The sequence below is a fragment of the Tenrec ecaudatus genome, chromosome 5 (genome assembly GCF_050624435.1).
Source record: "Tenrec ecaudatus isolate mTenEca1 chromosome 5, mTenEca1.hap1, whole genome shotgun sequence".
In the NCBI taxonomy this organism is placed as follows: domain Eukaryota; kingdom Metazoa; phylum Chordata; class Mammalia; order Afrosoricida; family Tenrecidae; genus Tenrec; species Tenrec ecaudatus.
In genome coordinates this window covers 186,623,678-186,641,271 of record NC_134534.1, presented here as the reverse complement: position 1 = coordinate 186,641,271, position 17,594 = coordinate 186,623,678, and the positions used below count along the sequence as shown (strand labels likewise).

General features: G+C 53.9%; 1 protein-coding gene across 1 annotated transcript in view; it reads left to right on the top strand.

Moving 5' to 3' along the window:
- Window positions 1-1,454: 1,454 nt before the first annotated feature.
- The window catches only part of CACNA2D3 (calcium voltage-gated channel auxiliary subunit alpha2delta 3), a 978,241-nt gene continuing 962,101 nt past the window's right edge, over window positions 1,455-17,594 (top strand). The window contains exons 1-2 of the mRNA XM_075550920.1: window positions 1,455-1,549; window positions 2,222-2,303. Coding sequence (XP_075407035.1) covers window positions 1,455-1,549; window positions 2,222-2,303 — 177 coding nt within the window. The remainder of the gene's footprint in view (window positions 1,550-2,221; window positions 2,304-17,594) is intronic.

Genomic DNA, 17,594 nt, shown 5'->3' with positions numbered 1-17,594 from the left:
AGAGGTCGGAGGAGGCAAGGGCCCTCCGAGGTCACCTGAGTTGCATTTGGACCAGCGAAGATGACTCAGCTCTACTCGACTCGGGCTTCAAAACCAAACCGCAGGAGGGCTCGGCAAAGTTTCCAGCCACACTCCAGACCTTGTGTGGGGACAAAGGGACGTTGACACCTGGGGCGGGTGGGGGAGGGACAAGGAGGGGGGACAGAGAAGAGCTTGGAGAGAGCCCGGTGCTTTAGACACCATGGGCTGCCCTGGACTGCCTTCACCCCGCCCGTCCTCTGCGGGCCTGCAGAATGCCGCCCCGCCGGCGTTCGGCTGGCTCAAGGCTAGTGGCGTGGGCGTCCGAGTAGGGAGAGGGCGACCCCCAGATCTCAGAGGGCTCAGTCCTCCAATTCAGGGAATCCGCTGGTTAGGATGGGCTTGGAGCCGCCGCTGCCCCTTTCCCAGGCCTCCGTGGGTTGGAGCTCTGGCTGCTCGGAAGCCCTTGAGCGCGTCAGGGGCGGCCCCGCTGCGGGCCGATGCGGGGTCCCCACGCGCTTGTGCGGCCGCAGTGCCGCCCTCGGAGTCTTCCCGGGTCCCGCTCAGCGCCCGGGAGCCGCCGCGCACAGCAGCGCCGCCCGCAGCCGGTGGAGCCCCTGCCCTAATCCCATTCTGCCGCGCCGCTCGACGCGCCCCGGCGGCTCCAGCCGGACTTCTGCCCCTTACCCCGCTCCCTCGGGAAATTGGGCGGCGCAGGTGGGGTCCGAGCCGCCGGGGGCGCGGCAGGACACGACCCCACGGCCCGAGAGGCAGCCCGGCGGGGGGTGGATGGGGTTTGCGCCGCACCGGCTCCGAGCTGTCACTAGGCAAAGTGAGGGGCGCCGCGGCCACTCCCCTGCTTCCCTCCCGCGCCTCACTCCCACCCTCACCCCATCCCTACCCGGCTCCGGGGGGCCAGAGCCGGGGCAGCAGGGCCCTTCCGAGGGGCGCGTCCTCGGCGGCGGCGGACTGCGGAGTTGTAAAGAACTCGCGGCCGCAGTGGCCGGCAGGGCGGGGCGCTCTCGGCGCGGCCAAGGATGCGGAGTTGGCGAGTCCCCGCCCGCGCGGCGCCGCCCGCCCGCCCTCCGGCCCTCCGGCCCTCCGGCCCTCCCGCCGCGGCCGCCGGACTCCCTGCGGCCGCCGAGGCAGGGCCGCCGCGCGAGCCTCGGCTCCGCGTCCCTCCCCCTCCCGCCGAGCCCGCCCCACTCTCCACCCCCCGCCCGCCCGCCCCCTCCCTGCTTTGCTCCCCCAGTGAGCGGGCGCGAGAGAGGCAGGCGGGGCGGCGCGGAGCCCGCAGCCCGGAGCGCTCGCCCGCCGCCCGCTCCGCGCAGCTCCCGCGCTGCTCGCCGCTCGCCGCCCGCCGCCCGCCGCCCGCCGCTCGCCGCTCGCCGCTCGCCGCCCGTCGCCCGCCGCCAGCGCGTCTGAGGGAGCCCAGCATGGCCGGGCCGCGCTGGCCGCGCCTCACCGTCGCGCTGCTCCTCACCACCCTGGGGTCCGCGGTGCGCTCGGAGCAGCAGATCCCGCTCTCCGTGTAAGTGTGGGGTCCCGCGCCGCCGGGGAGGGGACCCCCGACCTGCTGTGCCCAAGTTTCCCCGCGTGCAAGTGCCGCGGGGCAGGAGCTGCGGTGGGCGCCGGCCTGGCCCCTCTCGCCCCTCGACCCCCGCACCTGCCTCCTAGCTCCCGCCGCGGGAGGCAAGGCCGGCAGGGTGGGAGCCCATACCCGCTTCCCGCGGTCGGCGGACGAGCCCTGGAGGGGCTCACCTCATGTGGGTGCCAACTTTGGAGCTTGCTTACCTCATCCCACTTACAGAGTCTTGAATTCTCCCCTTAGGTGCTATGTGACCGTCGCACTTCGTTGGGGAGGGGAGGGGGGCCTCTCCCCGCTTGTATTCCCTAAGGGGTGCTAGTTTGGATGGCCAAGTCCTCAGGCACTGACGGAAATAAAACCGGTGGTCTTTTTTATTTCTTAACCGGACCTGGGAGACTTTGCGCATTCTGACTATGAGACCCTCTTTGACCCCTCCAGTACTGCGCTCCCCAGTTTGATGCTGCAATTTCTATTAAGACTCGCCCCCCACCCCGCTTTTCTTCTTTTTCCGCACCCCCCCCCCAAATACGCTAGCGCCCTATTCCTTGAGCCCCCAGCTCTAGGTATGAGTGTGCATGCTGGTGTTACATTTCCTCCCTGCCCTCTCTCCCGCAGGGTGAAGCTCTGGGCCTCGGCGTTTGGTGGGGAGATAAAATCCATTGCCGCTAAGTACTCGGGCTCCCAGCTTCTGCAAAAGGTAAGGTTTCAGTGGTGGCAGGAAGTGATTTTTCCCCCTTTTCCCCAGCACAGAAAATGGAGGCAGATTTAGTTTCCCAGACAAACGTGAGCCGGAGCAGCATCGGTTATCAGAAGTGTGTCTGCTCCCTGCTCCCTTGTCATTGTGTTGTGCAGTGACTTCTGCTGCCCCAGGGTTATTTTTAGATGACACTCGATTCTGAGCACAAAGAAAGGCAGGGGCTCACTCTTGCGCACTGTCCTGGCCGCGGCGGCTGGGAACTGTGTTTTTGCAGAGCCCTCCTCTCAGTCAGTCTTGCTGTTTCAGTGTGAACGAATGAACGCAGCTGCTCCTCTGACTGGAAATGCGAACTTGGTCCAGCAGGCAGAGCGGGCGCCTGTTTCAGGAAGCCTCTCTGGGTGTGTTGGAGGTTCGGGGTATCAGAGAAAGATGCTGCACTATTGTTTGTCATCCCTGCAGTTGTACAATCCCATTATTCCCCAATCATGTAGACCCAGGGCTGGGATGCATTACATCATTACAGATAAGGAGAATGAGTGTGGTTATCTTTCCACTCAGCTGCACTGCTGGGTAATAACCTGTGAGTATAGTCTTCAAACTTAAGAGATTGGTCTGCGTCTATATAATTCCAGAGAGTAATGAGAATGGAGAATTGATTATTGGGCTGTTATCAGAAGCTGCATCAATTTTAATTTAAATAGGCAGCATTATGCTTAAAATTATATCATGAGATTTATGGTTTTCCCCTCTCTCCCATCCACTCAAAGAAAGAAAGGGGGGAAAAGGGGACCACAAAGAAGAGATTAGAGTGCTTAAAACAATTTCAAGTTAGCAAATCAACAGGACTAATCCAAATACTCTTGCAGTGATAGAAAATAAATTGGTCTTTAGAAGATAATTCTCTGAAAATGGGTGCAAACAGCTTACATTGTTAACTTTTAAACATCTTAAAAATGTGGTTTTTGGTCCAATCTACCATATGTGTCTTGCATGCTGCCTGGTAACCAAGAACGTATTTTATTTATGGCATTCCACTTCAAAGAGTAGCATTTTGGGAGACATTATATGAAACAGTTTGTCACATGGAATCCAAATATCATAATAAAGCATCAGCCCCAAATGGAATGACAGAAGTGATGCTGCCTTTAAAATGTCCAATAGCCATAGTGCATAAAACCATAGAAAGATTATTGACTCAATTTGGTTCTTTGGGAAGGGGTTCATTGCATTACAGGCCATGGATAAAAGCTTGAGGCTAAGACATGCTTTTATGCAAGTCTGTAATTTACATACCTGTAACCCACCTGGAAACTACAGGGAATTTCCTTTCCTTAGTCTTCTTTTGCTCTGGACAAATCCCTACATTGCCTTTTGCCTGATGCGTGTGCCTGATGTTGATGTGCAGAATTCTGGACTATCGCATTGCCTGTGCATTTTCTTTACTCCTTTAAAGAGGAGAACATTTTAAAATAACTTCAAAGAAATATTTCTTACTCGCTTATTATAGTTTAGTTGTCGCAACTCTGAAAAGATGCCTTCCGAGCCTGTGGATTAAATTTTGTTGTTGCCGTGCTTACATATTTTCTATCGCACATTTTGCGGGAACACATGAAAAATGTTGTTTTCTTCCTTCTCTGAAGTTAGCATGCACACAGGCTAGACTCGCATGCACACGGAACAAAACCCCATCAACCCCGTGATTGGAGTCTATAATAGCAAATTAGGAACAGCTCAAATGCTTCTCCTACCTTCTCATCAGCATCCTTTCTGATACTGAAATCACAAGCCGAGGTTTGCTTTTGTCAGGTGTGCAGCTTGACAATTGTGTAATTATTTCCAGCTGTTTATGCCTTTGTTGTCATGTCTTGCTGCTGCCTGGCATTTTGTAATCAGATGCCAGGGGAAGGGAAGGTATTGCTTGGCATTTGGTTCCTGGATGGGTATCGGCTTGAGCCCTGGAGTGGCAGTTGCCTGCCAAAGGGCCCTGCAATAGCCCATGGCTTTGACTTGCTGGCAAGGACTGCTTATGGATGTTGACAGATGGGGTGAAATAACTCAGGGACTTTTTTTTTTTGAGGTATCATTTGGTCATGTAAGTTTCTTGCTCCCAAATGGCACCATCTTTAAAGAATTAGCCATGAGCAGAGGAAAAGGCTTGAAGTGCTCAGCGTGTGAGAGACAGGCCCTCAGTTTGGAATAGCAAGGAGACAGCCATTTCTCTCCTGTTTATTTTCAAGTTACTTGCCTTTTCCAGGAAGTTGCTAGGGCTTCCCTCAGCTCCATCACAGGGAGCTCACAGGTGATAATACCGGGCTGTATCATAAACTGAACTGTGCGTTTAAGGTGTGATCATGCCAACTTGATCCTCTGTGAGGCCCGCTATGTATCTCCATACCATCTTATGGATTCTATGGGGTTTCTCTAATGAACATTTCATCTTATGAATCCATAGAGTATGCTCAGGTTTGGGGTAGCACTTCAGTACATTTTGCACTAAAGTTAAAAAACAAAACAAAAATTGACTGGTTATTTTGGATATGAGTTAAATAAGAAGTGGTCATCTATTTAAAAATATTTGGAGACTGGGAAAGCTGCTGTTGTGGTAACAGGCTTTGTTAGTAAGAGAACTTGCAGGAACAGTGTGCTGGTCGATTCCATGGACGGTAATGCAAACACTTCACACTGTACCATGTTGTCGTGTGTTCAGAAGGAAGACTGCTGCAGTAATTGTTTCTGTGTCTAAAGTTATGGTTCTCAGGACTTTGGCTTAAAATCATGTCTAGTATTAGGTCGTCAATGCCAGACTTGTTTTTCCTTTTTAAAAAATCCTTTCCAGACACAGGAATCTAAACCCGTTTGTTGTTTGTACAGAGGCTAGCTATGGTTTGACAAAGCGTGACCAGCATCGTTGTATGTCTCAGCCCAGCAGGGATGAGCACAGGACTTAAGGGTTGAAGTCACCCTGGAGGGGTGTGGCACCCTGGAGGGGTGTGGCTAAGGGGCCCCTGCAAGGGCAGTGTGGGTGGGTGTGTTGCTGGGGGGATGTCTCCTGCCCACCTTCACTGGCAGCTACTGCAGGGGTTTTGAGCCACTTCACTGTTTCATTAATTTTCCTCTTGGACACATGCATGTCAGCATTCGGATGGTCGCTGCCACCTTGCTTTCTTTCCCCAAAGGATGAGTTTGTTGGGATTCTTTGGGGGCAGGCACCTCTGAATCACAGGAATCAGGGAGAAGCATCTCTGTCTGCATGGTCACCAGGCTGCTACATTCCCGGGCTCTCCATCTCTCACATTCTATCTGAAAGAAGTGACCCTCGTGTCTAGCTCCTCTGGTAGAGTGCTGCCGGGGCTGGCCTTTCCCAGTCTCCCTCGGCCTGTATGCAGGGAATGGAGATCCACGTTTTCCAGATAAATACACAGAGGAAATGCAAGTAATGTGTGTCTCCGTCATCAGTGCTAGGGGGAACACTGACATTTCCCTTGGACGCCGCAGACAGCACTTACCGGGCCGGACCGAGTACCTTGGGCTTTGTGTTATCAACTCTTTAAGGCGAGGGTGGCTTTCATAGATACACTTGATGTCTCTTTTCTACAGGGCAGAGTCAGCAAAGTAAAAGGTTGGTCCTTTAAACCATTTCCATAATTATGACTTTTCTTCAATGTGGAAATCGATGGACTTCTAAATAATGAAGTAGGAGGGTTTACTTACCAGGACTTTGGGAGCTGTGCTGCACCACCTGTCCCAGGGCAGCCTGACTCCCTGCAGCTGGCTTTGATGGGGAGGCACAGAGCATTGTTGGGGACAGTCAGCCGGGGCTGCTGGTGTCAGAAAATCCACGCTGTTCAGATGGCGGGACGTCCCCCCTTGCAGGCTGCTTTTCAAAAGTCTTGAACTCTCTGAAAGAACAGTTTTCAGTCTCCTCAGGTCAGTCTTCTCGTGTCATTAGCCGGGTCACGGGCCCATTTGCAGAGGAGGGGGAATCAGTTACCCTCAGCTTGTGCATCTTGCCCAAGCGGTATATCAGAGACTCTATGGGTAAATTCATACAGTGCTGCTTGCTCTCCAGTGCAGGGATTTTGGGCGTCCGTGTGTGGGTTTGCTAACATTCGTTTGAGCTGTATTGTTGCGCGTGGGTATTTCTCTGCTCTTTCCTCTGTTTCGTCATCACCCTTCTTTGCCGTTCCATTCCTTTTCTGCTGTGTTTACTTCTCCTTCGACTTTTCTTGCCATTCAGAGCTGCTGCAGAAGATTTACAGATGTGCAGATGCTTGTCAGAATGAAGGGACATACAAATACACTCACGACGTTCCTTTCAAGGGAAGACTGTAGGCTTTTATGGCAGCATTGATTGTTAGTCTCGACTAATTCATATGGTGGCATCAGGCTCAGTTTCACTGTGAAGTTAACACTGTGCATTTAGGTAAACACATGAATTCCAAAAGACCTAACGATGATGAAGTCTGTCTCACGTGGGCCTGCACAATGCCTGTTTCCAGTTGAAGATGAAGGCACCCCCACATATTGGGATGAATGTGGAGCTGCTCCCCAGAGCACCCGTGGCCCTTACAGGTGTTTCCTTTCCCTTTAACTTGAAGCCTCTGCACATGGAAGTGCAGGTGGTGATTTTAACCTTTCTCGTCCTTAATTGATCCTCGTTTGGTATTTAGTGCTCCCACTTAGGCTGATTGATGAATCACTCTGGTGTGCTGGGCTTCCTGGGGAAAGCTTGCGTCCTCCGGGAGGGAGCTTTGTCTTCGGCCTGCCATGCATTTATATCTGCAGTCATTGGTGCCAGCGAACACACCTTCCTTTCGCCAGGCACCCACCCACCATCCTTCAGAGGAGAGGTGCCTTTTGTCTCAGGACTCCTGTCTGTCTGCTGCCCTCGTACCAGGACTTGCTGGAACCCCACCTGGGTTGAGACCCACAGCACTCCTTACGGGGAGCACTGAGACAGAATGTGGGTTCCTGGGGGCACTATGATTTAACTTAGAGGTTTGCAATGACTGGAGCTAAGAGAGAAAGAAGGTAAATGTACATACAATGCCAGCCTCTGAATGAGCTTATTTCCCTCCGTTCACTGTGAGAGACACATGAGAGACACAAGGAACCATGTTTCCTCCGGAGTGGCTGCAGCCAGGACCATGCTTCATACTGTGAGAGAAAGACTGCTCCAGTCAGGCCTTTGCCACTGCTGGCATCACCTTCCCGGGCAGGCCTCTTCGGTAGGTCCTTCTGGTCTCAGGGCCTCTCCTTCAAGTGGGGCGCTGCCTTCTCGTGAGGGACCTCACACTTAGGGGACTCTACCTGAGATGGTGACTCCTGAAGGGTAAACCGTATCTCTGGCCTGTGCCTAGGCCTCCCCTGGGCCTGGAAGGCATCTGGATGGCCTGTGCTGTGTGAGGACTGGCTATGTAGCCACCTGTCCATTCCCAGAAGAAAGTTATTTTACTAGCAAACTTTGAGCGGGACCCAGTGAGTTGGTGACCATTTCAGCCTTCATTTGCTTTGGGCACTACTGATTGAGTGCCTCTTCCCGGGATGTGGGGCCCAAGGCCTTCCATTCCCCAGTGACACTGTGTGCATCTCTCATGGGACTTAGCAGTGACCTGGAATCCAGATGACCCAGTCAAACAGCTTGGAAACCAGACCAGTCATGGGCACTTCAAGGCCACATTGGAGAGGAGAGCATTATCTAGTGGCAAGAAATGGATGGCCAGTTCCTCACTCTGTGTAGGCCCAGCTATTTTTCTTGGTTATTTTTATTGGAAAACGGTGCCCTCCAAGGTTAAAAGAGCTGTTATCTATGTAAACGGTCGGTGCAGGCCATTGGGCCAGTCTGCAAATGGTTGTGGATTCGCCGACGACTTCTAGTTTCACTTCAGGCGAGGCAACTGCCAGTTGATACTCAAATGTCATTGCCACTATCCTAACTGAGGTTGTGCGTGTGTGCTTGCACCAATAGCAATGGAGGCCGTTCATCCCAGATGCTGCTGGCTGAGCAAGGAGGACTGTGCTTGTCCTCTTGGGCTACCAGGGAGGCTGGCTGCGTGTGCCATGGTGCCAGGCAGAACTGAATGGTCCGTGACACCAGGCATGGGTTTGCTCAACATCCAAGCTTTTGGAAGCAGCCAAGGGCCCCATAATTTGTGGGACCTGGTGCTGAATGCAGGCCTGGGACCCCTTGTTCATGACACTGAGGAGTTTTAAGATGGTGAACGCAGAGCCTGAGGCTGAGTCGGAGCCTATGATGGCCACCTGGCTAAGACCCCTCACGTCAGGCAGTTCTCACTGTTCCTGGTACTTTTCCTTTCTGGGTCACCTGTCCTCTTCAGCCTGTTTTGTGGTTCCCAGCCACAGTCTGTACGGAGGGCTCCCATGTCAGCTGCAATTCCTTCTCCGTGAAATGAAGTCTCACTCTGTCAGCTGCTGCCCCATTTTACAGATTCAGAAGGTGAGGCTCACATAAGTCAAACCGCCTTCCCAAGGCGACCAGCTAGTGGGTGGGCAACGAGCTGGGTTTCCAAAGCTTGACAATGGTGTTTGGTTTCTTTAGCTTTGTGTGTGACCGAATGTGAATAATAGAATGTTCTGTTATTCTCTACCTCTTGGGTGCTTTGGAAGATGAGATGAAGTAACATCTGGAAAATCACTGCTGAGGCAAAGCCAGGGATAACAGTTGAGAGCCCACAACTTGGGGTTAGGTGGACTTGGCTTTGAGACTCATCTAATTTGGTGACCTTGGACAAGCAGTGTAATATTTCTGCAGCCACACCCTTAAGGGTCAAAGGAGGCCAGCGTCTCCCACTTCACATGTCATGGAGAGCTTTATGTGACGCCAAACATACAGAGCTCTTATCATACAGGAGACACAAAGGCAACCTACTAGCAGGCTGCGCTTGTTATAGTGCGCTTGTTATTTGATACCAGCTCTTCAGACACCCTAGAGCAAGCAAGACGGGCTGGCCGGAGACATGTGTTGACGAAGGAGCTGAGCAGTTGGATGAATGTGTGAGTGAGCGCCAGGTGTTTGGTTGTGTGAAGGTGAGCTCAGCTAGTACTTGATGGGTTGGGGGAGGAGCTCATGAAGACAGGAACCACAGAGAATGGAGGCAGCTAAAGCACCTCCTGCCCAAGCCTGCCCCAGGTGGTCAGCTCCCTTCTCCTGCAGCCAAGGGAGGAGTGGTCAGCTCCCTTCTCCTGCATCCTAGAGGAATGCCAGTGTTCCTGCTGTTTGCCCCGCCTCCTCCCTTGCTCAGACCTGACATCTAGGCAGTGTTCAGCTGAGGAATGGCTGTGTCTACCTCACACCTCAGAATGAGGCCCAGTGTACCCAGATGCTCCCCCCCCCCTCCGCCCACCTCATGGGGACACCCCAGAGGCAGATGTGGACACTGCTGGATCCAGATGCCCTCTTGGAGAGCCTTCCAGGCATTCTTTGCTGAGCCATTCTTGCTGCTTTGGAGTTCCCAAAGTTTAGACTTTGGGAGGAGACCAGGCTGGAGACCAGTTGGTAGAGATGGGTTGTGTTGGAGCAAGATAGCCACTCTCCATTCCAGGGCAGGCCGCTCCAGTGGGCCTGCAGCTGATGCCCTTTCACAGGAGGGGCCCTGGAAAGCAGGGTGCCAACAGTTTGTGCTCCCTGCTCTTCTGCTATTGGCCTCTTCATCGCAGGAACTTCCTTAGGAAGAATTTCCGTCGTTGCCTCGTGGCCTTCAAGCATCTGCTGTTCAACACTGTCCCCTTAAGGACATTGAGTGGTTGAAACTGCCCCACCATCTTATGTAAAGCTAGACATGCTCACTGTGTACTCACGGGGCTGGATCTTTGCCATGGTAGCAGAATAAAATGTCCATGTGTAAGGCCATTATAATCATCACCAGAAGTCTGTGTGTAGTCAGTAATGGTAGTCAAACGGGCACAGGATTAGGCGGCTCTCCCTGGACCGGACAGTACAGAAAATGCCCAGACGTCCCCTGGCTTGCACAGACTCTGGGCTGCAGACTCTGAGAGGGACCGCGACAGCATCACAGCTGCTCAGGTAAACAAGAGAGTGCTGACCAGGGCTCTACCAGAAGGGAATGCATATTTTTCTTGAAATGTTGAGAAAGGAGGAAAACCCGTCTCTGTGTTAACCTTGTTACGGTCAAACATTTTCTGGTTTGAATTTTTTTTTGTTGATCCTGAGTTTTTAGTACTGAAATGAAGGGCAGAACTCTCTTTCAAAGGCACTATGGATTCTGATACAATTATGTAGGACACATAAGTCTCAAGTTCACTCTGCACTTGAGGGATCAGTCCGGTGAGGCACATTTCTTCAGACTCACACAGTTATTAAAGTTCCCTGCAAGGTGGATAGCAGGTTTCCAGGAAACCGAAGAGGCTGTAAATGCCGGGGGCCCTCTATGGCCCAGGGTCAGGTGAGTGATGTATGGGCTCTGGTCTGCTTCTTCATCCCCTGTGGAGGCAGCCTGCCACACTCTTTAGCTTTCATAGGTGACTCTCAGCTTGCCTTTACTTGGTGCCCCGTCAGTGTCCTACGCTCAGATTCAGGCTTTCTGGGCTCCCCAAGCCTGAACATCTTCTTTACAGCACAGCTTTCTGTGTGGGCTGAGCCCTGAGCACAGGCTGGAGCCCTGTCTGGGTCATCTCCCCACCCTGCCACAGGACTGGGGGATATGGCCCTGACTGCCCTTTCTTTTGTCCCAGATGTGGTCTCTCTCAGTTGGGCTCCAGGGCCCACACACTTTGACAGCAAAGACCACCATTGACCATTGTGTGCTGCTGAGTCCCCACAGGCGAGTGACTCCCCCCTTCCGCCCCCCGCAACTCTGAGCTACACCAAGGGGTTAGCATAGCACTCTGTCTCAGGGAGGGAGGGGTGGGGACTGGGAGGGGAGGCAGTGATGTTGAGTAGGCCCCTCTTGACATGGAGGGTGGAGCAGTCCAGAAAAGAGGCAGCTTTCCAGGAATGCAGTCCCGGCTGACTCAGGCAGGAGGACTTGACTCTTATAGAAACCAAAAGGCATTTTCCTCTTATGTTCTCCCAAGTGAAGCCATAGTCCACCTGTTTGCTCTGCTCCCCAGGTGTGGTGATTATGTCTTTGACTTGGAACATTGCCTTCTGTTCCTGAGGCATTGGTGCCTTGGGCTGAGATGGGATGGAAGGTATTCTTAATCAACTTGAACCTGAATTTCCTTCCCCATTTCCTGACACTTGCAAATTCTTGACTTCCAAGAGGGAACCAAGGGTCTGATTGCAGATGACCCTAGATTTCTGTGGAAGGTCGGCACACCCATCTGTGAGCAGTGGCTTGTGTATTGTGTGATGTCGAGCAGGTTTCAAGGGATGCTTCCAGACTAAGACAGACTAGAAAGAGAAGCCTGGCACTCTACTGCCAAAGTAGCCATGGGAACACTGTGTACTGCCACAGTGGAGTCCACAACCGACCCCGGGGACGACACAGGGCCAACAGTGTTTCACTGCACTGAGCGTGGGTCCCGCCATGATTTGGGGTACAACAACAGATCGACAGCAGTTTCCTCCTGCAGCAGTCCATGCACAACTGAAAGACACTGGAAGGAAGCGTGTAGGTTGTGGGCTTGAATTCTGGACCCCTGCTCACTACCTTCCTCTTCCCTGGCCTCAGTGTGCTCACTTATAAAAGGGAGTAATACAAGTTGCGGGGCTCTGGGGAGGAGTCCGTGATGTAATACCACCTGTGAAGTCACTTAGAACAATATGTGGCACATGGGAGCCTTGGCCCCCGGCTACTCTGGTCCGTGCGTTATTATCAGGGAGCGAGAATGTCTCCTGGAATTTCTGTCACTTTGAGCCCAGGATGAGTTCATAAAATTAAGGCAATGCATGGCATGCACATCAGTGTAGCAGGAACAACAACAAAAAGCATTCCGTTTGTTCCTGAGGTACAGCCAAGGTGGGCAGTTGTGGGGTTCCAGTCTGCTTTTGCTGGATCGTTGTGCTGTCATCTGCAGAGCACAGGGCAAATCTGGGAGACAAGAGCGGGCGCTGGGCTCTTTGTGTGCATCCCAACGGCTTTCCCCATTGTGCTTTGTTGAGCCAGAGGCAGGGAAACACGGTGAAAAAACAATACGGGTGGGAGGGCAGTTAACCCACCGGAGGCAGCCTAGCCTTTGGCCTTGAGTCCCAAGACAGCTTTCCCCTTCACCTCCTGCCAGCTCACACTATCAGCGAGATGGCTATGAACACAGCCCGATCATGTCGGGTGCCAGCAGGAGATCACTGGATTTCCATCCCACAGATGTCGTGAGAGCCGAGTGGCTTCTGGGGTGATCATGCTGTAGGTCATGCTGCATCTTCCTTTTTGATTTTGGCCTGAGTCCTGATGGCAGGCTGTGTAGGGGTGTGCCTGCAGGGATCACCATCAGGCGCCGTGTGTGTGTGTGTGTGTGTGTGTGTGTGTGTGTGTGTGTGTGTGTGTGTGTGTGGTGCTGGTTGATGTGGGGTCTTCCCCTTGGTGAAGAGAAGTGGGAAGCTAATTGAAAGCCCCAGCTCTTGGCCAACGCGGAGTGTTTCAGAACATCAGGAGCCACCTGGTCGCCTTGAAATAAGATGTAATCCTCTCAGGAAAGGACCCTCAGCTCACTTGTCTTTTGAAAGGAAAAAACAGGAGGTAGTGGGATACGTTCCCCAGGGCAGGAATGCTAGAATTAGGAAAACCACCGGAGCTGGGTTTGCTGCTTGAACAGCAAGGTTTTCAGTGTCTGTTTTTGTTTTGCTTGAAATAACTACTCTCTGAAGGACGAGGACACTCTCTGTACTTCGCAGAAAATCAGAGGACGGCTGGGTATTGAAACCTGCTTTTCCAGATGAGGCTGCTCTGGTGGTGCTGTGAAGACAGAGGTGGGTGAGTTGAGAGGCCCAGGGAGGGGTCCAGGCCCATCTGGCTGCAGTCCAGGTGCTCCTGTAGCCGTGACAGGTGAGTTGCTCTCACACAGGGTCATCAGGGCTGCTGTGAGAGCCTCAGATGAGGACGTGCACCCAGAATGCTCAACCGCCGTGGCTTGTAGGAAGTGACTGGACTGGAAGGACCATCTTCGTCATTGTCCTTGCCAAAGAGTGACTCACACATGCCAGGAAGTGCTGGCTACTGAACACCAGGCCATCAGGAGCCCTTGCTTGGAGACCCTCGCCCAGACTAACCCCCACTGAGCCCCGGAGGGCTTTGTAGGGAATACAACCAATGATGGCAATGATTACAGGGGTTTTATTCCTATCGTTTTCATTCAAACCCAACCCTGTGCCTGGTCCTGGCCACCCTATCAGCATTACAGAAATGGGAACAGAGTGAGTAGAGCGCCGCAGGCTGTGGTCCTGGCTCCTGTGAGCCCCGGTGCCAGAGCCTGTGGTGAGGCAGGGCTGGAGGATAGGCTGGGCTCTTTCTTGGTGCTGCCCTTTCACCCAGGCTTTCGTCACTAGGGCGGTGGGTAAACACTTGTTCCCTGCCCTGAAGGCTTCCCTGGCAAAATTTGTGGTCCAGGTACGGTGTGGGTGCACTACCAGGTGCTTTCACGACCCAGAATTTAAAAGGCCCAAGAGCTGGGATTTAAGGCGGGCTTCCCGTCCTCCCTTTTATTCCAGTGAATGCAGCCTCCTCTCGTTAGGTCTGACTCTAAAGGAGTCTGTCTGTCCAGGAGTCTGCTCGGCTTTGGTTGAAGTTCGCTCTGTGGTGGGAGATGAGCTCAGGCTCTGGGAGGCGACATATCAGGCTTTGGCTTCCAGCATGGCCCTTCTTAGAATGGCTCTGGTTTTAACGTCCTTGTCCTGCAAAATGAGTTTGTGGTGAGATCTTAGCTTAGAGCTGGACACCAGGGATGTGCCTGCTCCTCCCTTCTGCTCTTTCCATTCTCTTTGTCTTTCCCGGGTGTGCATTCCTGTCCATTTTCTTCTTCTCAGCAAAGCTGCATCCCTGCATCCCTGTGCTTGACTGACAGCCAGCTCCACAACCACGGTCTCGACACCCACTCGGGTCAGTTCTGTTTTGCCTGGAATAAGTCCCAAGGACCTGACTGTGCCCTGGCAGGTCTGGGGCTGTGCGATCTCCTGAGGACATCTTACGTCCTTCAGGATAGGGGAGAGGAGACCTGTGAAAGAGACCTTAAGTTCCTCAGGCCAGTCTTGGTCTTTCTGACTGGGAAAGGGTCCCCCCTTTGGTACTTGGCACACTGTTGTCTCTGGGTGGGCATCAGGGTATTTGTGGGGTGATGAAGAAATAAGCAGTTAACGAAGCACGTAATGCTAAGCCAAGTCTTCCCTGAGGGACGAGGGTGGGAGAATGCTGTGGAACACAAGCATAGGACCTTCACCTCCACGCTGGCCTCTTGGTGCACCCTCATATCGGCATGGGCACCTTGAACAGTCCGGGCTGCCTTTGGGCTACCCTAGGCCAACCCCAGTTCCTGCAGATGGTGCCCACATCCATAGCCCTCTCCTTGCCAGCTGGTCCTCCCTTCTCCAGCCTGGCCACTCCCCCCCCACCATGTCAGCACCCCCAAAACACAACCCAGCCTCCCCCAGAAGTAACATCCCAGCTGGGCTGAGCTAAGGGGTCTGGGGCACCCCTGCAGCATGGAGCCGAGCCCAGCAGCTGCCTTGGGAGCACTGCAGTGCTGGCGGGTGAACTGAGAGCACCAAGCGAGACTGATGGGGCGCCGCCGCCACCGCCGCCGCCAACCTGGGGGAGGCAGCTCAGCAGCTCGGCAGCTGCAATCAGCCACTGCAGCTAATTCCACAAGGTGCTCCACCACCATGCTTCCAGTGACAGCCAGGCGGAATGTGAACTCTCATTCCTGCCCCTGTCGCCTTCCTGGGGGCCATAACCTGGCCTCCTATCTGTTTGTCTGTGCCTGTCCATCTGTCTGTCTATCTCTCACCGTGGGACTGGGTTTCTGCGCTGGTGTATTGCGGGCAGTGGGTGGCTGCGTCTCCTCTGCCCGCTGCACATACATGCACAGGCATTCACAGAGCAGTGCTGCCTGTGCTGGGGCGATGTCACACTCACACTGTGCCTGGGCTGTCTTAGGCCCTTCCCTCAGGACAGGATCCTGGAGAAGCCCGTAAAGCGAGTCTCCATTACTGTCACTGCCAGCATCTGCCCTGCGAGCACGTTCAGCAGACCTCACCGGTGGGAGTGCTCAGTTCTGCATCTTGGACAGCCTCTGCAAGATGGGGGCAGCAGCTGGCTGAGGATGGAGAGTTGGAACCCATGGATTTAATGGGGGACAGTGCTGCCACAAAAATGTCCACCTCCATTTCCTTCTGCCCCAAATATCAGGACTTGACAGAGAATCGTGCTACTGCCCAAGAGCCTTGTGTGTCCCGGGCAGGTGGGCTCTCTCTCTACCCATTGCGGCATCCTGGGTCACATTTCTGGTGTGACCCTGCAGTGGCCAGAATTGGATACCCACCTCACACTTCCCAGCCTTTGGGGCTGGGGTTGAATCAATCCCTATAGCTCAGGTGTGTAGGGGGTGACATGCCCTCAACGTCCGGGTGAACTAGGCAGGATGAGGCAGGCCTGGGACCACTGGCAGCCTGAGTCTGAGCCCCGTGACCTTAGGAGTCAAAGTGAGCAGGCTGCCCTCCACCTCCCACAGTGGTCGTATTGGAAGACAGAAGGAGGTGGCCCCTAGCTCATGCCCCATCTGCTCTCTGCCTGTGCTTATCCAGCGCTTGCCAACCTGCCAAAGAACCTGTCCCCCTTCTCTTGAAGTCAGGCCTGTGTGCTCTTTCCTCAGATGAAAAAAAAATGTTCCCCCAACGTACCTCTTTTTTTAACAGTCATACTGTGTTGCCCCCATATGTCACCCGGAGATGTCCCTTATTAACCCTGCCTCCACAGGCTTATTGCATTGTGCCAGAGACAGACAATTCGCCCAGCGTTTACTCAAACCGATAACCATGTAGAAACCCAGGCCGCAGCCTCCTCTGAACAGAGAGGAGAAAGCACTTCCTTCTGGGTGGAAGGCATGGTTTGGGAACATCCCGAGCTGTTCTGGTGCACGTATCTTACCAGAGACGTTTGCTTGTGACTGAATGCTGGAGGTGTCTTCTTCCCTGCTCCCTGCACCCAGTCCTGCATCAACACTCGCCCCGAGAATGCTCAGTGAAGCCCACGTCCCTTTGCTGCTCTGGCCATCTGCCATGTCCCCACCCTGCCTGCCTCGGCCACAGCTCACTGCCCTCCTTCCAGCCTCATGCCTTCCCCCATGCTGCCTCCCCACTGTGCCCAGCACCGATGACCCTCTACCCTTCTCTGGCTGCTGGACCCCGTTCCGCTTGCAGAAACATTGCTTGGGAGCCTTTGGAGATGTGTCGTCCTAGGGCCATAGGTTTCCAAACGTATTTGTCTACCCCCCTCTACCCCCCACCCCAGGCAATGAAGAATGTTTGTACTCCACAGCTCTCAATCCAACATGAAGTGTCGGTCTGCTTGAGTAGCCACCTTGGATCCACCCCACCCTCTGGGGTGCTGTCCTTCATGTTGGGAAACACTGCTCTAGGGGGTGACTCCCTGACTTGGTCAGTAGGGTCCAGGGGTCTCCTTGTCACACAGTGGAACTCCCAGGGGGTCCAAGCTTGCTGACCCTAGGGGCCAGGCACTGAGAGGTGGTTCAAGAAGGTTCACTCTAAGGAGACCCACTCTCCCTCTCCCTGCCCTTCCATGCGCCCAGGAACTTCCCCACACGCACATCTCTCACACCTGCACGTCCACTTAGAGTTGCTGCTGGCCGGTCGGAGGCAGTGACTGGCCGCTTCCTCTGTAACCAGTCCAGGTCGGGGCGGCCCACCTAGGCCAGCCTCCCCTGGGTGGTTGGCCTGCTCTTGCACAAAGGACTCAGAGCAAGACAGACCTTCTGTCTTGTAAGTCAGAAGGTGCTGGGCACGCATACGCTAGTTGAGACAGTTTATGTAGAAATCACCGGCAGAGTTGAAGTAGGCTCTTCTCCAGGGTGTGAGGAGAGAAGTTGCCTGAACTGCTACCGACGGCATTTCTTCTCATGGAAGAGGTTACCAGCCTGGGACAGGGCATCCCTGTGAGCGTGCCACCTCTTCCCAAGAATCCCTGCTCCTTGCCTCCTGGGTTTGAGTGTTGCTGGCGCAGGCGGGTGTCAGGCATGGGAGGCATTCTCCCCCAAGGCAGTGGTTGCCTTATGTTTGTGACCATGGCCTGAAATAAGGAATCCATTTTTCACTGGATGCATTATGTACAACCTCGCATGCAAAATGCAACTTCCCGTTATGTC